Genomic DNA, 25,683 nt, shown 5'->3' with positions numbered 1-25,683 from the left:
CATTGCTAATCTCCACTGCCAATTCAATCTGGACGACAAGCAGCTGAAATCTCAATGCCACAATCACGGCAGTGATTATCGCAATAGTGAATGATTTCGACAGCCACTCTAATTGCCATCTTCTTATCGATGAACACGTATTTGACGTCACTGAGGCCTGTGGAGGAGGATAGACCTCTCCTCTTCAGACAAGGCCAGCTCCTAAGGAGCTCTAGACACTGCTCGCGAACACGCGAGTTGATAACGCCCTAGTGAGCAAGACAAGGAAGGAATAATGAGAGTCTAAATAAGTAATACTCGTCTACAATAGCAATACTGCTCATGGTTATGTTTTATTAACCTAATAAATAGAGGATGAAACTTTTTTTTATTTATAAAATAGAATTATAGTACCCTTTAAAATTAATAAAATAATAAACCAAGAATACAATTACAATTTGACAATTATATTGTGATTCTTGTATTTTGTGATTTGTGCGATTATTGTGACAATTGTATTCTTGTTTTATTATTTAATTAATTTTAAAGGGTACTATAATTCTATTTTATAAATACAAGTAAGTAGCCCTGAATTCATACATTTTAAAAAAGAGGATAAAACTATTTGACAGAATTCTGAAAGAAGAATATAATATAATTGTAATCATAGATTCGTTTGGAATTGATAAAGAGGATCTACTAGAAACACTGTTATCAAGATATGATAAATATTATTAAGAAACCAACTCATTATCCACTGTGAATGATTAGTGAACAATTTCCTACTTCCATGAGCAACCAGAAGAACACCATTTTTTATAGAGTTTGGAGACGAAATGTCTGTGTTGGACTGTTATCACCGATAAGAAATTAGAATATTGGAAGGAAGCGGCTGACATTCAGCTAATGGCTTCTCAAGTGCAGAGCACTGCACTTCATACATAACACGTTTTCGGAATCTTGAGCACAGTCACTAAAACAGAAATCACATTAAACTTGATTTGAATTGAAATAACTCTATTACAGTTGAAGTAGCTTGACAATAAAAACGAATTTTATGAGTACTCTTGCCCCTATATTCAATAAAATTTCTGTACATTACATAAATAACACATTACAAGATAACATAGGAATAAAAATAGAAAATTAAAAATATTATGAAAACTTGAAACTTGATAGACCTGGTAATAAAACAATGTACTTGTAACCTGATAAAGAAATCAATTATTTATAGGATTAACCTATTATTGGAATCTCAAGTCGGGAATGACATTGTGTCGATATTCAAGATTACTTATTGCCAGACATTTTACAGTGTACAATGACAATTTACAATAAGCTCGTCAAAAACATAAAAATGCAATGCACACGTGTTTTCTAATAGCCAAGCCAACTTAGAAGCTGTGAGAATGTACATACATTTTTCCACGACATTAAATTTTTGTGACAAAGAAAATCCCACACATATACTGCTGCATTGATTGTATACATATAACTGTAGATGTTGTTCCATCAACTACTGCGAGCATGGAGAATTGAGGATACTGTTCTTCTGATACTATATTACAGAATTATTATATTTGTTTAGTCCCACAGAGAACTAATTATTGAATTAAATTTGATAGTTCAATAGCTGGTCAAAATTAATTCTCTATACATCTTTTGATGGAGAAATGTACAGTGACAAGTATTTTGACATTAGATGCTGATGGAATATGTAGACTACAATAATCATAATCATATTATGATAGTATAAATAGGGGGCTATGAATACATAGGTTAACTCAATGAGAATATTACAATAAAATTATTGTAATAGACGCTCCAGTATTACTTTGAGACAATTTGCAAAATTAGTTGTTGGGTCAAGCTTTCATGGCAATATATTTGAAAATGTATTTTTGGATAATCAAAGAATGAGTTATGAAATTGAGAAAAAAGATATACTATTATAATGAAAGCCGTATAAACATATTAAATTTTCTATATAATAAATGTATGTGAATAGCTAAATACACTGGACAAATGGAGGAGCACATTGAAGTCATCTATATGAAAAAGCAAAGACGGGAAAATAAGGTATATTGGGTAGGTCTACATGTATATTAGAATAAGATGTAAAAAGAGTAAGCAAATGAGATATTATGGTCCAAGAAATCTAAACTTGAATCTTTCTAGAATTACAGTGCCGACCTTGCTGATACGATCATGAAAATCTGAGACAAACTGCCCTTGAGATACAGTCATGTAAGTTAGTACACAGCTACACACGGATCAGAATCTGGCAAAGGATTTACTCCTGTACTAGGAGAGAAATTTCATGAAACTATTTTCCAAAAGTATGTCAATTGCTAATTCAAGAGAATAACGAACTCAAGGGACTGACTAGGCCTACATGAATAATTATTATTGAATTTGCGAAGTGGATTAGATTGAAAAGCTACACAATTCTAAGGAAATACATTATTAAGATACCAATAATTTTACCCCCTCATGAAGATTGTTTTTGTATTACAAGGTCAATATTGACGAACTTCAGAATCGTTGCATCAAATATAATTCAGAGTTGAAAAAAATAATAGGCCTACAGATGGAAATTACTGAAGATATTACTTTTATTTTGATTGACTAAGTATTTTTGAAATGCTGATTTATCTTCTATTCCTGAGAAAATGCATATCATTAAAAAACTGTAATACTGTAATGTACTAAAATTATTTGTATTATTTCAATTTGAGGAAACATGGATATTAGAAATAAACTCGACATTGCAAAAAATACAAGCGAATAGAGTTAGAGCTATATGATTCTATCACAGACTATCATACATTGTCATCTTAGATGATAAGCAGGTTTGAAATTGTTTGCCAAAAATAATGACAGGCTCATTTCAAGGCCATTGAAATACATCTGTAGATTTAAGGACCTTAAAAGGAGTGTGGCAGAATTGATAATAACTATCAAGGATGCGTCATTGTCTAAAATAATAGCTATTACGTTTATGAAGTAACAAGACATGATAAGCATCTTCACATGACACATTATCAAGCATTTTAGTGAACTACGATTGAAAAAAGAGAAACTATTTGAGTTCACTATTTGATAAAAAGGATTATCTCACACAAGCTTAACTAAACATGATGAACTATCCATCCTGACTCTAAAAAAGACAAATTATCAAGAATTTTGGTGAATTCGTTTGGAAAAATAAGAATTATTTGGATCCGATAAACTGGATTATCTTTTACACAAGCTCATGCTTAGAAATACGCAATCAACACAGAGCTCAAATTAGTTGAGCATGATAGACCTTTGAACTCGATTTATTGACACAATACCACGAACAGACACAAGCTTAGCACATAGACACATACACGCTTTTAGCTTGGTCTCATTCTCAATTCACATTATCCACTACTCAAACAATGGGGGTAAATTATTCGTTGAAAGATATCGTAAAAAATTATTCCTTTGTTTAGGTCTACTCTGTCCAAAGTTGAATACCTGAATCAACCAGTCAATAAGAATTCAGATAAGCGGCGTGAATCATGAATAAAAAGTGACTGCTATATCAGGCTATGACTGTTCATTGATAACGATTCGTGTATTGTTCGAGAAAAAGCTTTCCTGAGAATCATTGCTGTTACAAACCTGAACAAGGTATAAAGCGATAAATTAATATAATAACCTAGAATGTATCGTATTTTCAATTACAGAAGTTCTACTTTCAGTTTCCAAAAGTTGGAGATTTTACTGATTATAGAATTTCCAAGGGGAAAAAGTACAAAGTGAGCTACTTATGAAAATCATTCACGAAATAACATTAAAAAGTATATAATATTTATTAGAATATCATGAGGAAAATTGTTAGACTACAATCCAATACATTTACGAGTATCATGAAGTATAATATTTTTGTAGTGAATTACAACTAATCGTATTGTTCCTATCACTTTGACAGGAATTTTAATATCTAGTATCTCATTCTTCAAAGTTTTAAAGCCATCTGTTGATTCTAATACGAGATAATGATTGAATTGGTCTCATCCTGCTTTTAATTCAGTCAAGTGAATTAAATCAATTTTCTATTACTATACACTTGGAGAAGTGATTCTAGCTCACTTGAATAAGCAATATCAGGTGTTACGAGGACATAAAAGATGTGAGATGGTCTAGGTGTGAGCAGAATAAAATAAAAGCACTGTCTAACAGGACAATGAAGACAACTATATCAGATCTTTACACAACAGATTAAAGAAATTAGATCTGATGAAAAGAAAGCTACAAAACCCCATATATTACATAGATTTCAGAAAACTGTATTCTAGTACTTTCACTGACAGTTTATCTATCTCAAAAACTCTTTACTGTATATTTCCCAAGTACATGACAATCCAGCAAAATGAAGGTTTGACCTTTCGTGACTATTCGGCAAGGCAATTGGTGTTCTCTCACATTATTCATTTTCAATGAAAATATATCATGAAAATCACCAAATCCATTTATAAAGATTAACCTACCGTATATAGCGTCATATCATTGTGTATTATTTCAGCCTTGCTATTGTTCAAAATACGTCTTTGTTATTGGACAATATGAGGTACACAGAATTCTCTACATTCAATTGTAGGAGTTCATGAACTTCAATTAAAGAAAGGTATTCACTACCTCCATTTGTAGTCAACGATTTATTTGCTTAGCAAACTTTATTAGTCCATTATTCAGTACAAATTTATAAAAATTACATCTGTATTATTTTCTAAAAGCTCAAACTTCATTTTCAGCATTTTAGCAGCTCCATAAAATCGATATTATTATTCATAAGCAATGCGTTTTGTTACCGCTAAGTTCATTTTATGCTGTTCAATATGAATGAATTAAACAAAACGTAATACCTATTCATATTTTTAGATACTGTACTGAAAAATTAGCCCAGTCAGAATAAGCAAATACCACATACAATGCAAAGCTCATTTTATTAAATGTGCATTTAAGTTGCCGATATGATTTATCCAAAACTGAAATGAGGGATTCAGATTGCAACAATTAAAATTCTGTGCAAACCTTTTGGGTGATAGGATTGTAATTTAAATAATGTTTTACACAAAATCTTTTCAATTGGGCATTATTATAAATAATTTTAAGGGGCTCATAATGAAAAAAGCGACTAGATTGAAACTGAGAAATACAACACAAATATTTCAACCTCAATCATTCGTCTAAAACCCTACAGGTATATCATGACTCAATTATTTTTTGGGTTTCAAGATTCACTCAGGTTTTTTCAGGTTCTTTGAAAGCCCGTCATACACTAGACCTGAACCAGCAATATATAAAACACGGACTAACTATTTATTAATTTATTTATTATATAACATAGCATATAAATAAAATTATATTTTGTAAAAGAAATGTCATGACAAAAAAAAACACTTGATAGATCAAAAACACTAATAAAACTCACATTCAAGCTTTGGGAAATTTTGGAAGCTATTCTCAGAGAGTATACAATGTAATTACATTATGAATTACATTCAATTGATTAAAATATGAATTACAATTACAATGAATTACACTCTATTCTTCTGGCTATGCTTCCTTCCTTAGTCAGCCATGTTAATCTATTTAGGTACCGGTATATGCTTGTATTAATGTGAAAATTATTATTTAAAAAAAAACATGTTTAATAGTAGATATTAATTTTTTCAAAGATACAGTTAAATATTTCTGGACTCGAAATTTGATTCAAAAAGTGAAGCAACATGACATAACCTACGTTTTAGAGTTTAGACATACTTCTTTCAAAATTCGGAAAGGGAAAAGTTTTGGGCTAGGCCTGTTGATCCTTTTCTGATGATTTGTATATAATGAAATGGAAATAAATAAAGCAAATATTATGACTAATGTTGTGGTTCATCTCCATGATTAATAATAAAACAAGTAGGAAACTATTATAGTTGAAAACCATTTATCGAATTTTCAAAATAATTCAACTAATCAGACATAATAATAACATGTTGATGTTTGTTTGATGACTTTAAACAGTGTTTGACAATAATTTCTTAGTGCCGTTTGCACAGTGACTGTTTAAACTAACGAGTTTGATTTTAAACTGGTTTAAATCCATATAAAGTCTCGTTTGTTATCATGTGATTGATTCATTTTGAATTTAAGCCACCAGGTGATTGAATTCAGTTTAAGCTTTGACTGTGCAAAGCTCAGCCCTTAGCTGTTTTATTCCTTTTCATTTAGAGTTAGGGCATAGCCACCTCTAATACAAGGCCCCGGCCTACGATATTCCAAAGTCGCAGTGTAGGCCTAGAATCTAATACATGATTGGTGAAAAAATAACAGCTGATCTTTTTCACCAATCGTGTATTAGTTAGATTCTAGGCCTACACTGCGACGTTGCAATATCGTAGGACGGGGCCTTGTATTAGAGGTGGCTATGGTTAGGGCCGTTTGTATATTCAAAGCTTAAACTGAATTTAATCAGCTGGTGGCTTAAACTCAAAATGAAACAAATTACAACAAACGAGACTTGGTACGGACTTAATTCAGATTAAAATGACATTTAGTTTAAACTGTCACTGTGCAAACGGCCCTTAATGGATTTTTGTTAAGTTTTAGTTTTGCAGTATTTATTGATTTATAGTTTCTATTGTCGAGGTTGAGTTTATAGTCCTACCTCCGTCTCATGAAGGATATTTTAATTTTGTTGGGATGTTGAATATTGTCAAACAGTAAAGACTGATACAAATAGCTGTTAATGAATCACAAATAAAGTAATGAACAAATTAGAAATTCTAGAAAAGCTAGACGTTTTTGACAAAGTCCTGTTGTTTTCCCAATATCAATTTATTTATTGGATAGAGCAAACAATACAATAGTCGGAAAAGAAAAAACAGGCTATTGCCCAAAACTTCTTCAATTTCCTAATTTTGTCTCAAATTTTCCAAATATTATGTAGGTTATGTCCATCTCCATTGGACTTTTGTCCAATAAAGTCCCAATATTGTCAAATTCCTGTTGTTGGTGACCTTGTAATATTCAAGCTAAACTATCATACTATAGACATGAAAGTTGAGTAGGCCTACTCACTGTTCTTCCTGCCCTCGGAGACGGAGTAGGTGAGGTCCTCGAAGACGATATCGACGGGCGGCCGCTTGGGCAGATGGGTGAGGGTGCGCGCCTGCTGGCATGGCTGGATGTTCACCTTCACCGACCCCTTCCTGTCAGCAGAAACAATCTGGTTCATCTCACAGCACTCACTTTCATCGATCTTCATTTTCACACAATGTCAACAAATAATGCAATGCAAATAACAACTAGTTCCAGACAACCAAGCACATAGAGAGCAATACACGCTAGCACAGTCAACCTGGACACAACACAAGAAACCACGCTTGTAGAGGCAACTGCTGATTAAATAGCATTTATACAATGGCCAATTCACTCTGAATCATCATCATTCACCTTCTCTGAATCATCATCAATTCCATGACTTTTGAGATAAAACTGTTTATTCTGCACCACACTAGGTAGTGATTCATATTGAAAGATTAGATTTCTTAACAGATAATACTGTTTGAAAATGTATTATCATAGAGTAAAGATAGGTACTGTTAAATACCTATTTATTTGTCTCTGGTATTATGTAAGAAGTTAGAAGTATTGATATGGGATCAGAAGGTAAGAATCCTAAATACAGAAATTCGAAAGGCATAAAAGCTATAGCTGCTGTATAGAATATAGATGGAGGATGTAATATTGGAAATTCATAAATAGTTAGTAGGTTATTCGATCAAATAATGAATTGAAATGCGTCGTGAATTAATTATTAATAAACCAAAATAAAAATTTTAATTTGAGATTTTCTTGTTTTTATTATATCTATATGAGATCTACAGTTAGTAGGTTATTGGATCAAAAGGTGATGAATTGAAATGACTCGTAAATTAATTATTAATAAAAATTTCAAGTTGAGATTTTCTTGCTTTCATGATATCGATATAAGATTTACAGAAAATGTAGATTTTTAAATATAACGCTTATTCAGACTTCAGGGGACACAGTAGAATGATACTCCACAATTTATTGGAGACAGTATTTATTTGTTGTACAATCATTTTTATTAATATCCCATTGCTAAGCTGGATTCTGCTTTCAATGTATTGTTACCCAATTTCAAAATAGAATAGAAAAATATCCTCTAGTGAAAGTTTTTGATGAACCTCCACAAATTATGGTGGAACGGAGCTACACTCTAATTTCTAGAATAATTATATCCTTGCTTGCGGTTCGGTAAGAGCACAGAGGGAGAGAGAAAGATAGAGTAAGTAGCAGAATTTTTCTGTTTTTCTCCAATATTATTGAGCTTCTGGATACAGAAACTTCATCTCATAGAAATGAATAATTCAAAGTCTTCAATCATAAGTTTAAACAAAGGTTTGAACTATGATTAATATTAATGAAAATTATGGAACGTTGAATTATGTATTATTTTTAGAAACTGACTGAATAATATACGGTAATTTTTTATTTTCTCTAAACGATTATTTTTCAGATGCTTGATGGGATTAAAATAGAAATAGTGATTCTATTTTATTCTACGTATTCAATTGTATTCCTTTCTATTGTATTCTTGGTTGATCGCTACAAGCAGATTGTATTCAAGTAGAAGTTATTCATTTCACAAAAGATGAGAAGAATGACTGAGAATCAACGACGACCCTTGGACATGAGGCCAACATAAGACTCAACTAGCTAGATCTGCAGTAGCCGAATTGCAATGAGAGATAAGGACTGCCCAAATTGTCAATAGAAGTCAGACGATTAATAGATGACAGTAATGAATTGAATTAATAGTACAATGAAGACAATGGCCTCTATAACGCTCTAACCTTAGAGAAGATAGTGGACGCTTTCGACATGATGCAAAGGGGACACGACCATGAATGATGGTCTAATGAATCTGGGTGGTTCATTTCATATTAGTCAACAATGATAAATTAATCTTCATGTCCCTCACAGAATGCGCCAAGGACCAAGTAAACTCACTTAATTTTGGAAAATTTAACAACAATATATCATTGTTCAATGTGAAAATGTAATTGAGTTGATCTGACATCAAAACAATTTTTAAAAAACCGGAGAATATTATTCATTATGATTTGGAGACGCCAGAAATATTCCGATAACATACCCAAGAGAATGATTTTGTTCAAATACTGTAGGCTTTATACTTTATTATTTCAATTTATTTTTATTGGGATATTTGATCGTTTTTTTATTGGAATAACTAAAAATATCCTTATCGTACACAAGAGATAAATACTCCAAGCAGTAGATATTAATAAAGCAGTAAAACAAGAGTGTTTTTGTTGTTCATCAAGTAGAACTATTATTTGATATCGAATCTAAACAAAAATATGAAGTTTGGTTGGGAATGGAAGATGCATTAATACATTACTAATACGAACAGAAAACTTTGATGTCGGGTGGAATTATTTTTAGTGTTGAATTTGAAATTTGCCTGACAATACGCTTGACAAAATAAGGAAGCAGACACAGTTAATGTTGAAAAATATTTTTCCAAGATTGTTTTTTATTTGTTTTTAAGTCATTACATGTATTAATATTATAAAGAGAGGGATTTGTAGTGGACAACATATGCTTAGAAACTTGACGAGAGAAATAATTTATAATTTCAGGCATGAAGTGCCGTATACTGGTAGTACTAAGTTCAAGTAATCTATACTCAGTAATACGTAATTAAATTCAATCTTGATCACACTAAATACTTGGAACAAAGAAGATATTTTTACTCTTTTTCAAAAAATCTTGTTTGCCTTCTACCGATGAGTTTCTCTGCTTGACAGACTGAAGCAGAGCGCTAATCCAAGTCAGTTTTAGCTACAGCTGAAGCTAAATTCCAAGCATCCAACTTTTGCAAGGCCAAGATCCAGTTGTAGACGAAAATATCATGGGTTTCAAGATAATATTGAAAAAAATGAACAGGAACGAGAATATTGAGTAAAAAAAGGAAGAACGGATACTAGAAATTATAAACAATGTTTCTGTTCATAAAATTGACTACCTACATACTCATTAAAAATCAATAAAGGCAGCATAATAGCACCAATATGATTGTAATAATACTAGTCTTACAACTGAGAAGGTAACATGTATGGTAATAGAACATACCAAGGATTGAATATATATTGAATTGTTAGGGATCTCTCAGAACAATATTTCAAGTGATATTGTGGATAAATAATTCACATCTTAAATAAATAATAAGACTAAGAAATTGCCAAAAATTGTCACAATTTCTTAGGCTTCTTATTTAATATGAATAAGTAGGCTACCACAGTACCAACTTCTCAACTACCCAAAACAATTCACATCTTGTATAATGGATTTTCAATACCTCATGCTATCGCAGATACTTGTCATTATTGATCAAAGTATGTCAAATTGACAGCTCAAGGGATTACTAGATCGGTTCTCACGAGGACTAGATTGATACGGCAAAATTTTAAGAGAGACGAATGTAACATTAGAAGGTCTATAGGCAGAATGATCATACCAAATAGTATACGAGTTGATGTCAATGAACATTGACTGGTATAAGTTGAGTGTAATTCAAAATAATTGTGCTCTAGTGTGTATGTTATTCTTATTGAGCAAGTGGTTTTATAAATGGATGGGAAATCTAATAATGAGCAAATCAATCGTGAATAATTTTGTTGAATGGGCTATAAAAGCTTCCAATAAATCACATCGACGTCAAATGTTTTGATAAGGGTTATCTCGGAATTTTTCAGCACATGAACTGAAGAAATATCTGGGGCAGAGTCTGTTCTAGGATAAGAATGATTAGATGTGTGTTGAAATAAGCAAAATAAGCAATCTTTTCAGCTAGTGAACCTACGTAATGATTTTCTCTGCCATTGATATCAATCACTGAAATAAAATGGTAGAAAGTCCACTTGAAATGGTTCATTTCACAACAAGTGTTTCCTTGATATTATATTTAGCTAGAAAATCTTTGGAATGAGAGAACTTTGAAGTGCAATGAACCAATGCGTAAACTAGTCTATTCTTAGAATATGAAAAATCCAGGATACAAGTTATCATCATTGATTTTCAAAATGTATTTGTAATTTATATTTTGGAAATGTATGCACTTGACATATCCTGATAATTTATGTTTTCAAATTTAAAATTAATAATAATTCAAAATTTCAATCATTTGAAAATTTAAAGGTGACACAAGTTTGGAAAACTACCCAATCTAATAATTAAAAACTAGTTTTTTCTATATCAATTCACGAAATAGTGTTTCCATTCAAAGATGGCAGTGGGAGATTGCGGTTAAGAATCTATTCAAATTATAAATTTGATAAATTATACAGTATTTCAGTAGAATACCGAATAGATTTCAGTATTTCAATCCACCACATTCATATGATGTATTGATATGAAATGATAAACCAAACACAAAATAATCACCAAGAACCTGTTCTGTTAGCTGGATATAGATTCTTTGCAGTAATTTTCATGTTTGGTCATATACTAGTGAGCGATTCGAATTTATTTGGATAACAAAAATACAGTCGGTCATAGGTTAATAGTAGAAGGATAGAACCATTCCAAATATCAGGAATAACTTGCATCCATTCATTGTACAATTCGACGTGATACACGAAAGTCCAAGTCACTCACGGACAAGAGAAAATAGAAAACAAATAGCCCAGTCAAATAGTCATTATAATGCGCCCCGACCAAACAAAAATAATTAAGGTAATTGATTTTATTGTTTAATCGGTCCATTTGGGTACTAGAAAGAATAATTTATGGTTTGACACCATATACAATCGGAAGACCTTGGTTAATGCTTACATGCAGAGACTACATTTTTCCAGCATTTGAGGAGATATGGGTCAGGAGTTATGACTTGATTCAATGGATCATTATTATGGATGAAAACTATTGGAAATAATTGGCGATCAATGACTTTGACAGTTATGCAGCAGATAGATAGGTTCTAATTAAATGGGAATGGATAGGGAAAATATTAGTATCTAGTCTAATAACGTATTTCAATAATGCTATTTGATTTGTTAATTGATAAAAAAATAATTACATAGTACACTTTTGTTTTATTTTGTTTTTCTCTAATTTTATAAAAAAAGTTTTAAAAGCAAAAGGGTACTATGGAATTATGTTCTATTAATTAGTATTTAAACTATATAGATATCTAAACTATATAGATAGTATCTAAACTATACAGATATCTAATTATAAAATAGAAAGTACAAAAATTATAGAAGATGAATTATTTTTTAGAAACACAAAAAAAATCAAAGTTGATGATGGATTCAGAGTGAAAGTAGCAATTGTAAAACGAAAAAATCACACACTTCAACAGATTGCAGTTAACTAACACAACACCGAACAAAGCGGCAAGTTCACGCGACGCGCACCTCACGGGCCTACAATCACTAACAACTATCGACCACTCTCGACTCTCGATCTCGACTGCGGCCTTGCAATGTACCGAGTCATCCGCGGAAACACTGCTACCACGATAAGAGCTACATAATTTTCCCTTCTCACGCCATCCTGCAGGAAAATTTCCCTCAACCAATAATAATATAGCTGTATCATAGTAGCAAAACCACTGATAACAATTTTATCGATTTTGATTTAACTTTGTTCTCCCTTAACTAACAATCAAAACAAAATCATTATCTTATTCTGACGTTCTTCTATTGCTGATGGTGGGCTATATATCAAACATGAATTTACAAGTTATTTTGATGATTAATATAAACATACAATTGCTATAATTATCTTATTGTTTTTGTTTGAAGTTGTTATTAAGACTGAATTATCAAAAATACAGTAACATTATTTTGAGATCTGTACTCACATTGAGATTAAGCAACATGATATTAGATCAAAAGATCATTTTCTATAAGAATCAACAGTAGTTAGATGCACTTAATTTCAGTATTTGCTAGTGGAGAGGCTTGAGGTAGTATAGTGGGGTCTTTCTTAATGAGTAGTTCAGCGGTGGCATTTATACTGTATTCAAGAAAAAAGAATCAGGCTTCATTACATTGGGGTAGTGGAGAAAATGTATTATTGTTTACCATGCATAATCCAAGAATACCAAGTTCGTTATCAGAGTAATCGTTTATTTGAATCTATTTATTTACTCTTTTTCCAATTTTATGACCACATAGGATGACTGTAGTCTCTGGTTAGTCCTCTTTCTTCGTTTATTCTCTTCAATCCTCTTCCTTTCTGCCCAGTACCTTTTCATTCTGTCAGATCTTTCTTTTCTCAATTCATCTGAACAAACCTGTTGCCTTCTCCTAATTGTTTTTATAGATAAGATCCTCTTTCTGTCAGTGATGGTTTCCCTATAGATTTTTGACATCGTTTTTATTTACTCTTTACAATACGACATTCTCTGTATTTTGATCAAGACTCCGATAATCAGTAATATGATGGAACAATGTATTTGTTAATATTTTTGAAATGTAAAACTTCTAATTGATGGAGTTCAAGTTTAGTATTGAAGGTTGCAGGAAAAGTTAATAGGCATGAGTGTCAGAGCACCGTCAAACAGGTTTAGTCTCTGATTATCTGGCTATGCTGTATACTGTATGAGATATGCGAGAGAATTTCCTACCTCTTAGCCATAGGCTTAGAGGCAGGAAAAACTGAAGGTCAATTAATTTAATATTGGAAAGGACTAGAGAAAATAGTATAATATTGTGTTTGAAGATAGAATTCTCACATTTCTATAAGATAGAATTAAACATTTATTTGTTTTTTGTTTTAGATAGTGAATCTTCAAAAAATTTTATTAAAAAAATGTTACACAAAAGATGCTTCTTTGGACTGTTGAATGAATTTTATACATAGTTTTGTGCTCAAGCAAGGGTTTCCAAGAGTATAATGACTGTACATAATGGAATAAATATTTGAGGAATGACAATGAATATAGGAGGTAATAAAAACCATAATGTAATGTAATACCTGAAGGTGCCTTTAAAGATATTTTAAACCTACAGAAAATCAGGAGACGGTATTTTTTGGCCCATGGTGATTCCTGCATGAGCTACACAGTCTTGTGTGTAAGAGTAAGAAACGATAACAATTGGGGATGAGAGAAACTAAAACTGAAGGTGGGCTCCGAGCTCTTCAAATCTTTCAATTTCTGTTTTTTATTGAACTAGGACAGAATATCTGTTCAATGAAAAAAAACAGACGAACGTCTCTTATCTAATGTGAGCGATTGGATGTCATCGTGACCACGGCGACAGCCATTTCACAAATCATAAAAAATTAATATTATAGTGAGTTTAATAACTATCTCTAATTAATCTATGATCATAATATTATATAAATAATCGTACATTTCTTTAATAAACAAATTATTTCCCATTACCTTGTGATGGCAGTAGCCTAAAAGTAGCCTTAATAATATGATGATTATACAATGACAAAGAAGTATGATAATGTTCAATACAGAAACATTACAGGAAATATACTTTTTTTAGAATACAACTACAAACATACCTATAGGCCTATCTACAATAACTAAACCTTTTCAAATTGTATTTGAGAAAGTATCAATTATTGTAATATTGAGTACCTACTGAGAATAGGCATTTGTATTTGAGAAAATGTTAGATGTAAATGAGAACAGTCAATTGTATTTCAGTGGTTATTACTTGTAATTAAGAATGGCGAATTGTATTTGATAAAGTATAATTTTAATTTAAGATAATGTAATTTGTAATTGAGAAGATGCCAATTGTAATTTGAAAATAAAAATATTGGTTCAGTGAATACATAACGCAAGTAGATACTATTCATTTTCAATTGATAACTTCTCATTCACATTTGACATATTTTCAAATACAAATGACTATTATCAGATACAATATTGACTGTTCACATTTACATATGTTTTCTCAATTAGGTACAAATAATGACTATTCTCAAATACAATTGATATCTTCTCAAAATAATTTATACTTCCTCAAATACAATTGGAAAAGGTGTAGAATAAAGAACACTTTGTCAACAATTGAAAAGAATGATCAAAGCTGTTCTTCAACATAATATAGTAGCACAGTCAACGAAGTGTTATAGAGGGAAAAGTTTGGAAGACAATTTTTGACCCCGCAGTTCTGTTTAGGGTAGTGAGGAGGTAAACATATCAAAAGTCCCCACCCCCTTAGCGCAATGGTTCAATGGTACCATTTTTTGGTTTCTCGCATATAACTCGAAAACTATGCATTTTACAGACATGACTATTCTATAAGAAATTAAAGCTTACCGTACATAATTTCCTATAATATTGATCAAACAACTTTTTCTATATCTCTTTCACTTTTCGAGATATCCGCTCTGAAAGATGTGACATATAAAAAAAACACATTTTCCCTCCCTCAACTTTTTGCTATTTTTGCTCTTATAACTTTTTGAATATCGATGGGAAAAATCCATGCTGATCATGGGCTTATAGAGCAACAAATTCTCTTCGAATTGATGTATAATTTCACAAGTTCACGCACATCCCCACGACTGTTGCAGCAGCTTCAGTGTTGAGTGTGAGATCTTCAGTTATGCAAAACTAGACCAATTGACAAAGGAAGTTGCATTTTTCAATATTTTGCTTACACGCTCATATCTTGAGAAAAATGCGATCAACCGACATGACTAACTATTCAGAAATGAAGCTTGATAAAATCTCTACAATATTTGTTCTGTGGTGATTTGTGATATCTCAAACAATTTTCGAGCTATACGCACTTAAAAGTGTAAAATTGTTAGAATAAGAGATTTTAATCCTATTTTTTGATGTTCCAGGGCCTACAACTCTCCAACAATGCATCATAATAATGGATGCTCACCGTAGATTTGTAGAGCTTTGTTTTCTTTCAATTTGATGTATAATTTCACTACTTAATGTTTTCCTTCTATTGTTATAGCTGATTCAATTTTGGGGGTGAAATTTTCAACTCTGCAACAAGTGTCAACTTTGCAGTTCCACGCCTTCAATAGACGGGCTAGAGATGCGTATTTTGGCTATTTTCACCTCCCAACTAGTCTTCATTAAGCTATCAAGTAAAAAATTATGTACCAGATGTTCCAGACTCAAATTTCATTGTCAAGTGATCAATTGTTACAAAATAAAAATTTCACCCCCCACATTGAATCTGCTATAACAATAGAAGGAAAACATTAAGTAGTTAAATAATACATCAAATTGAAGAGAAAACAAAGCTCTACAAATCTACGGTGAGCATCCATTTTTATGATGCATTGTTGGAGAGTTGTAGGCCCTGAAACATCAAAAAATAGGATTAAAAGCTCTTATTCTAACAATTTTACACTTTCAAGAGCGTATATCTCGAAAACTGTTTGAAATATCACAAATCACCACAGAACAAATATTGTAGAGATTTTATCAAGCTTCATTTCTGAATAGTTAGTCATGTCGGTTGAACGCATTTTTCTCAAGATATGAGCGTGTAAGCAAAACATTGAAAAATGCAACTTTTAAACCACCCTCATCCCTTAAGCACAAGGGATAGGGATGAGGACTTTTGATATGTTCCCCCCCTAACTGGTCACAACAATGCTGCAAAGACAAAAATTGTCTTCCAAACTTTTCCCTCTATACCCTTTTTTGAGCATTCATTGCCTGGACTATAGGATATAATAATGACCTTGATTGAGTACCGGTAGTAAAAATAGTCCACTCGGAACTTGGTAAGAAGATGATTATAAAAGGAGGGAGTGCACTAATAACTTCTTAAAAATAGGAAATAGACGGAATATATAAAAAACTAAGTTACCAAGTAAAATTATGATTAATTCATTCCAAATATAATTTTTTCAATATTTTACAAGCGCAAATTTCTTTGATAATGTTTTCCATGAAGTCAACTCTACTGCTCTACAACAATAATTAAAATTTTCTGAAGTAACTGAATTAAGTTCATTTATAGCAAGGGTGCACCCAGAAGGGGGGGGGTCATTTGAGAAACAGCGAGAGTATGGACGCACAATCGTGTTTTTCTCACTGCAATCAGCTGTCTATGGAGTATGGTGTGCGTTGTAGCAGTACTCTCTTCAGCATTTCAACACTGTGCTTGCAAGCAGTGCCAAAAACGACCGCTAGGTAGCTGCACTTTACGGTATCTTCAACCTTGTCTTCAACAGATATCTTTCTACAGACTACAGACCTTGTCTTCAACCAAGGTCTATAATAGATACTTGGTCTATAGACATTGTATACAACAGTAACCACTTGTTACCTACCAACACAGAAAATACTTAAATACATACATACATACATACAGACATTGTATACAACAGTAACCACTTGTTACCTAGCAACACAGAAAATACATAAATACATACATACATACATACATGCATACATTGTATTCAACAGTAACCACTTGTTACCTACCACCACAGAATATACCACCAATTTTTACTACTACTATTACTGTTTACTACTATAATCAGGTCCACGTTATGATGTCAGTGGAAAAGATAGGGCAACAAAGTTGCCGATTCTCTGCCTTGACACTGCCTTATATAGAAGATAGCCGAATATCATGTAATATTAACTATTAATATTCTTTTTTCGAATAATCAATCAATTATATTTTATTCGTCCAAAAAATATATTTTCCAATGATTTAATAATACATTTTAACAATTGGTATAAAATATTTTGTTAATTAACTATACCTTACATTGTTGAAAAACGATCTGACACCATTGCTATCTGCTTTGTCAAATGATAGATCTAGACAAGAATAGCAACACCAATGTTAATCGAATGATGCCATTATAAAGTGGACCTCACTATAATACTACTGGCTGGCCTACGTTTTACTGGCGGTGGAACCAGTGGCCGGAGGGGCCAGCGTCAGCTGACCCTCTCAAAATAATACGATAGGATCAGGGGGGGGGGATCAGTTCCCCATGAATCATGAATCTGTGATTGGATCTGGGCACAGGCCCAGTGATCTTATCTGGGGATTATTGAGAGGAATTTTTCAGTTTGTAACAATTTTGGACATGATTATTTTTATCTTGTTTTTCTGTTATTTCGGTTCTAAATTCGATTGTATTATCAGCTTGTTTTTCTCAGTGAGACAAAGATGCACTTATGGGATCGAGCTGTACCCTTCGAATAATCTACTTTCTTGTTCTCTCCAGTTCTTTTTTGCTATTTTCTTTCTCCCTTTTTCTGTCCTTGTTGGTAGCTTTGAGTTTGCATTGCTCTTTCTCTCTAGTTTCTTTGTCTAATTTTGATAATTCCGTTTTGCTTACGTCACTGTCTTGTTTGCTACCCCGTCTTCAACGCTCGATGATCCATTCTGTCTCTGAATTTCGGGAGTGGAGGTTGTAAATTAACTTTTTCCTTTGATTCCATTTTTTATTTAGCTTATGCTAAATTTTTCCTATTTATATACAATATGTAGTTGATCAGAGACAGATTTCATACATCACAAGTTGTGATATTATTATTATTTTCTTTATTTTTTTTTCATTTCCTTTTTAAATATGTAAATTTTCTTGTTTGTTATTAAAAAAAAAAAAAAGAAAAGTAATCATGTCCGAAAATTTAATTGAGTATTCATTCTAGCTGGCCTAAGTTATGGCAATGGAAGCTGAATCCTTGCTGACCAACTCATCACAAGGAAACCAATATTTCCAGGAAAGATCTAAATTCGCCGTAAAAAGGATACTTCAAGAACTTCTTGTGCAGTGAAAAATTAATAAGTGAAAAATTTGAATAAAGTGTACGGAGGCCTCCTCACTTCAATACACCAGGTATTACGAAACAACCAATATTAATTTATGGAAAATTCACAGGCAACTACGTCGTAAAAATAAATGGGACAGGATAATAAATAAATTTGTAATTACTTGATTTAATTTTGTTTATTTTTGGAAATTCTATTTATTTGATCTATTATGTATATTAAATTGCAAACATGATTACAATCTTATTGTTGATTATTGAATATGCCTAACAATCATCAATGACAAGTAATGAATGGGGTAAATCTTGAATTGTTGAGCTGTCATATCATTCAATTATAAATGTTGCTACTTAGAAGGGGTTGGAAATTAAATAAATGGAATATTTTAGTTAATATATTGAACTATATATTCAATTTATTGATTTAAATATTCGGAGGATTATTTCCTTCCCCATCTCAAAGATTAATTTCAACTGCGGTAAACTGAGGTAACATTTCAAGTTCTAAACTGCATCGCCACAGATTCTTTAAAGTTTTCAACTGGAAACTACTATTGCTCGCATTAAAAAGAGTTTTCTATTTGCTCGTTCCATTATGTCCTTGCTATGTACACTATTCAGTTTCATTTCCTTATCAGTTATCACAATAGATAATCTACCTATATCTATCAAATTGTGAAATTCTATATAATCTATTTTTGAAAATCCGTAATTTATCTCTCTATCTCAGCTTCTAAATCCTGCTTTGTTCTGACACAATTTTTTATCATATTGACAAATTTTACTGACAAATACACTTCCCACCAAGTAATCAAAGCATCCAAAAGCTAGGATGGCATCCAGTTCTGTAACATCCAATCACAATAGTAAGTTGTTAATACCATAGGTACTCTATAATATCCTCTAGATATTTTAAAATGTTTCCTTTTCTACATGGCGATAAAGTAATGTAATTTGGTGTCTGGAATACATTCTTATTGAAGACTTAACGAAAAAGATGTAGGCTAATGGATCTTTAAGATGTCACAAAGGTTGTACAACTCTGATCAACCATTGAAATATTTTAACCAATGACTGTACAACCAACTGTAAGTACTGAAAGTCCACCACCTCAAGTTTGGTCAATTTAATGTAATTACACTTTATTGAGAAGTCGTGAATCAAGATATCAGGGACATTAGAATAAGTAGGTAGTTCTGCGAGTCGGCTGCCAAAATTGTGAGCTCTACAACTCTACATGTATTAAAGCATGATATTTAGAATGCAATCGAATCCGCTTGACCAAAGGCCATTGGCTGAATAATAATTAGGTAGCTATGTGAGAGACATTGAGAGGCTTAGGATTGAAGATCATTGAAAGGGGAAGTAAAACCAGTTGACCCCGCTTCCGCAACTGGTTGAACCGAACACGACTTATCAAAAAGATTTCATCTCGCTCTTGGAAGGAATTATTCTCCAGCTTCTATCAACTGTCGATTGTGTATTGTAGCTGTGTAGACAGTAGAGCAACTAAAGAAAAGTCGAATTTTTGCTAGCTTTTAAAATAATATTATTCGCACGTCAAGTTTCTTCACATAGGACATTTTCGATAAATCCACAAATTTTATAACATTGGATGGATTGTAAATGAGAACTTATGTGAGGCGCGCCGGATAAGGAAGTAAACTCTGAACAGGTTTCTGGAAAGCGGTAGTTAGCTTTGAAGAACACCAATAACCAACAAATTTTTTAATACTACGGTCATGGTCTTGAGCACATTATTTGTTAAAAACATTAATATTCCATTTTTTGATTGGATTATTGATATTGAAATTAGATGTATAACTTGCATGGTAAGTTATATACAGACTGTCCCAGGAAAGGTGTAACAGCCAAGGACCATATTCTACATGAAATTCTCGTCAAAAATGTACAGTAAATATCGTTTTCGAGATATATAGATTTTTCTATATTTCAAAAACGTCAATAACTAAAAAACAGTCAAAATCTAGTTCTATGGTTGGAAAGAGGAAGGAATTTCCAAAAAGATGAATATAATTATTGTTCATCTGTTTGACGTTTTTGTACTTTTTATGGGCGCTCAAAGTTAAAAAATGTACATTCGTCGAGTTCAAAGCCAAATTTCAAACAGTTAGACTGATAGTTTTCAGGTTAAAATCGTTTTTCAAAAATATCGAAATATCTATATATCTCGAAAACAAAGATTAAAGAAAATTTTACTGCACATTTTTTGTTGCAAATTTCATGTATGATAGATGGTCTTTGGATTTTACACCTTTCCTGTGCCACTCTGTGTATTTCTTCAGATGAGATTTCTAATCAACTGGATGTCAGTTTCAATTATTTTGTGAAATAGCTAAAGCATTGATATAATCTACTTAAAATTAGTACATTTATTGATGTTTTATAAATCTGAAATTTTTTTGTGAACAGTAAATTCAATTCAATTCTTCAATGAGATTTTTAATCAACTTAACGTGGTTTCTCGGACATAAAATACAAAGCATTTATAAAAGGAGAGGTAATAGAGTTAAAATCTGAATAATGAAGAGGAACTATAATGAAGAAAATGTCAAGCTATAGCCCAAGAGATATTACTTTTTACACGGCTCTCTCTCGAAGACAGAGAGGCCCGATCACTAATCACTTTCACTACCTAACAGCATTCTCCCTACTTTTTTGTCAACATCCAATTGTTGCAGCATGCTTACTCCACTGCTCCACTACTCTGTCGATGCTACAAAATCGGTTTCTCCACTTCATGTTAAAAGTAATAGGCCTATTTCTCGTACTATAGTCGTTCTCGAAGAGTGTAAGTTATAAGATTGCCAAATATTAATTGGCCAAATTACGTCTCTTATCGGAGTTGTAATTTTCTATTGAAAACGCAAAAGCGTTGTGCCGAAGAACTTTGATTTTGAGCATAATTAGGAAAAAAACTGGGAAAATTACACAAAACGATTAAAAATCGCAGATTTTGGCCGAGAAATCCAAAATATGATTAAAACTTCCCCAGCGCTATTTTCCTAGTCCACATCTGAGCCTACTGTGAATCAATTTTTGTACTTTTGGCAGTCATATAGGAAAATTATTGATATAATTTTAAAAAATGTGCTATAATTCATGCCACAGAGACCAATGCCCCAAATCCTGAATAGTCCAATTTTAGAACAGTTTCTAATCATTCATATTTGTCACGAGCGCTAATAATAATTCTCAATGTGTGGTGACAACTATGGCAAGTAGTACCATTGAATTTTATTCGAATTATTATTTATTGTTAGTTTGGAGCCTTGAATTTGTGGTTCCTACCACCATGCTTGAGATTCGAATGTAGCTCTTATTTTTGTTGTTTTCGATCCCATCTTGAATTGAAGGTTCGTTAATCTTTTTTCCTTCCACAACCATACTCTTCTCAATTTTCTATCCCGTTACGAACAGACAATCCTGATATTAGGGCCTCAATCACATGACTACAGTTAGATTCATGTTGTGAAGTCAGTGAAAATAATAGGACGGCAGTTACCAATTTTTCCCCACTGCCTTCTATGATGGGCAGCTGTGATTCAGGCAATCCTGATATATTATCTCTTATAATATTGATAGTTTATTCTTGTTAATAAAGATCATAATTATTACATTTAAAATCTTAACGTTCACTTTCTTCTTTAGGGCTACTTTATTCTCTACATAAGCATTGAAAATTAAAGTAGCCTTTTTAAAATTCACTTGGGAAAAGGTGTTATAAAAGGATACTTTCACTTTTGTTTTTTAAAATATCAAATAAATTATTGTCATCAAAAATATATTATATCGTTCATAATTTATTTTAAAAACGTATAATCAAGATTATTCTGTCTGGTAGTTCATTATTTTCTTTATTGCCTAAAACGATTTCGCAACTATGATAGATAGATAAATGACTTTTATTTACACTTTACAATAAAAGTGATACTTTACAATAAAGTGATAACTATGCGGGGTTGGAAAAGGATATAGAGCTATCTGTTCTGTCTAATGACAGACAATGATAGCAAACCAATTATGTAGATTAAGTGCTGACTTTATAACGTGAATTTCACTATAGAAGAATACCACCTGTATAAGTAGAATAATACTAATTACAGAACAATATATCAATATATTATAAAATATATATATATATATATATTATAGGTATAAAAATTATCATTATTGAAAAAAATTCAAGTTCTGAAACTAATCTTAAGGATGATATTTGATATTTAACTTTAAATTTGAAGAAAGTTGAGCTATGTCAGAAGTCAGAACATCCAAAACATACAACGATTGGTGCTTGACTTATCAGAAGCTGAACAGTGATAAAACTCAGATTATGGAGCCCAACTGGTTTCCATACAAGTTGCAGCCCTGGTTCTAATGTAACAGCATCACACCGAGAAAGTACAGTCCCTGTCAAAATGAGAGTTTGCGATCGTTCACCAGGAACAGGTAAATTACTTAGCTGACTGGACTGTACCTGTGTGAAAGCTGAAGAAGACTTTCGCTCACATTCACCGCTGCAAGACACCTGTTGGATGCCATTGCAAATATTCTCGTATTGGTCAAGACAGGATAGGAAGGAGAGGAAAACTCATTTAATGCATCAGTGTTAATTTATCCCTACAGATGAATCCTATATCAGTGAGATAAAACTAGCAAGCCAACAATGAATAGATTAATTGAGTAAAGAATCCTGAATCTCTTATTAAGTTATTTCACATAAGATGTGCACTCATGGCACGATATCATAGGAAATTTATTTTCCAGCCAAACATATCATATTATTATGAAAATAACAGTCACAGATACTTTGTGAAATTTCTCCACATTATTGACGTAGGTTCTTTTTTATGCAATTCCGTAGTCGCCTGCGTACCGTATGCTAGGAACTATCCAAAACAGTAACTCGTATAGGCTACATATTTGCACTGAGTACGAATTGAATTATTATATTCTTTTAAATAACAATGTTTTTAAAAAGATTATGTGTACCATGTATTTTTTACAATAAACGATTCGATTTGATATGCATTTGGAACTGTGAACAAAGCGAAAATAACTTTCTTTCGGACTGACAACTATTTGTGATAGATTATAGCTTATAGTTGACAATTAGCTCATAGCTGACAACTGTAATAACACATATTAATTTTTCTTTACAATTTACAAAAATTGAATAAAAAATGAAATTGATAATCAGAGGTTCTTTAAATTGATTTTAAAATTCAACTCAGTTTTATTCAAAGGCTAACTTATTCATAGATTTTGTAATGTTTTAGTAATTTTAATTACAACTCTGGACCAGACTCACAACTTTTAATTTTCACTTCATACTAGTTTTTGTTCTATTTTCCAGTTATTATTTAATATAGCAATGCAAGTCACGTGGCAGGGAAGTGGCCGTTTGCAGGGCAAGCATAATTTCCAGTCGAGACAAAACTAGAATTTCATGCAAGCCCTGCAAGAGACATTCACCTTTTAAATGTAATTCCACCTTCTAACAACACTCTACACACAACAATTTATTGTACACCTTGGCTGAACCTGTGTACAAAATTTGAACATTTTCTGAATAAGCTGGAAAACGCAGGAAAATGCTAGAAAACCGCCAAAATTATTTCTTCAAATCCCTTCTGATATCATATTTCCACACCTGAGTTGAGCTTCTGTTCTTAATTTGAACAGACGATTCCCTGATCACTGACTACGGAAAAGCCGAAGCAAGTAACAAGTAAGTGACATCTCCTGTCCATTCGTTTTCGTAAAAGCAGTAAAACTATAAAAACACGGTTGTAGCTTCAGAGTTGTTTTGAGGCCCATTCAATATAACATTTCTACACCAAGTTCTTCACCATATTTAAACATTAATTTATTGCTCATTTGAAAAAAGCTTAGAAACACAGAAAAAACACTGAAAAGCAACCAAATATTGTATTTCTGGCACTATCCCAATTAGGCCTACTTACTAAGCTTATATTTCTAACATTTTCAAGCCTTAGCTGAACATTTGTGGAAAATATATTTTTTTCAAATCCATCCTTAATGGGCGTCTAGAGGGTCAAATGAACATAATACATACCGACATGTTTGGTTCAGTAGATATTCAGTTCTCCTGAAGTACCTAGTACAAAGGAAACTACCCAGAAACTTTTCTTAATCAATTCTGATAGAGATAACAATTCCTTGCTACTGAAAATTTGTCAACTACCATTGGCTGCTTTGGCCATTCTGATGATCAGAGCTTTGCTTATAAATCATGATACTCGAGCATATCTATCTTGAGTTGAATAATTGTTAAATAATATTATATACAGTAGACTTGACTATTATCTAATATATTAAGCCAAAGTGTTTTACCTGTTATTATTCAAAATGAATGATTCCATCTTCTTACAATGTGAAGCAAAAACGAGTAGTACAAGAAGTACGAGAGGCTAACTCTCTCTTACACTATAAAATTATTATCCTTCCAGGGTTTTCACCATTTAACCTACTTTTTGTAAGAACTTTTACGAATTTACAAAAATAACTTTGTCAAAGAAAAAGTAATGTGAGCGGTCAAATTATTCACAATAAGATTATTTGTCACGATAATTAAGATATATATATGGTTATTATTAGTTTATAAAACACTGTCAACTAGATAAAACACACTACACGACAAGAAGAAACGAACTTAACATTTCTTGAATGTTGAATCAAAACACTGCACCACTCTGGCTGTCAAATTTCTGTTCCAGTGATTGCGAAATCAGCTGTTGAGCAAGTAGTGGTACCAACCTAATAGATAGGTATCTCTTGTCAAGAAGTGAAAAAGAGGAAAACGGTTCATATCATAAATATTGTTGATAATGACTCCC

The 25,683-nt window shown here is 32.0% G+C and overlaps 1 protein-coding gene across 13 annotated transcripts in view; it reads right to left on the bottom strand.

The window, feature by feature from the left end:
• LOC111057111 (ATP-binding cassette sub-family G member 4) overlaps nt 1–25,597 on the bottom strand; it is a 53,199-nt gene extending 27,602 nt beyond the window's left edge. The window contains exons 1-2 of one of the 13 annotated variants that reach the window (XM_039428034.1): nt 25,181–25,597; nt 7,081–7,211 (exon numbers count right to left, since the gene is read on the bottom strand). In XM_039428034.1, coding sequence (XP_039283968.1) covers nt 7,081–7,211; nt 25,181–25,209 — 160 coding nt within the window. In that variant the 5' untranslated portion in view covers nt 25,210–25,597. Of the gene's footprint in view, nt 1–7,080; nt 7,461–10,411; nt 10,738–12,303; nt 12,649–25,180 lie in introns of those variants that run through there. The other 12 variants (XM_039428025.1, XM_039428023.1, XM_039428024.1 and 9 more) reach the window with 12 other exon arrangements.
• Between the last annotated feature and the right edge of the window lie 86 nt (nt 25,598–25,683).

This window comes from Nilaparvata lugens, chromosome 5, assembly GCF_014356525.2.
Source record: "Nilaparvata lugens isolate BPH chromosome 5, ASM1435652v1, whole genome shotgun sequence".
Lineage (NCBI taxonomy): Eukaryota > Metazoa > Arthropoda > Insecta > Hemiptera > Delphacidae > Nilaparvata > Nilaparvata lugens.
Note: the sequence above shows the minus strand (reverse complement) of the source record. Positions and strands in the feature narration are given on the sequence as shown.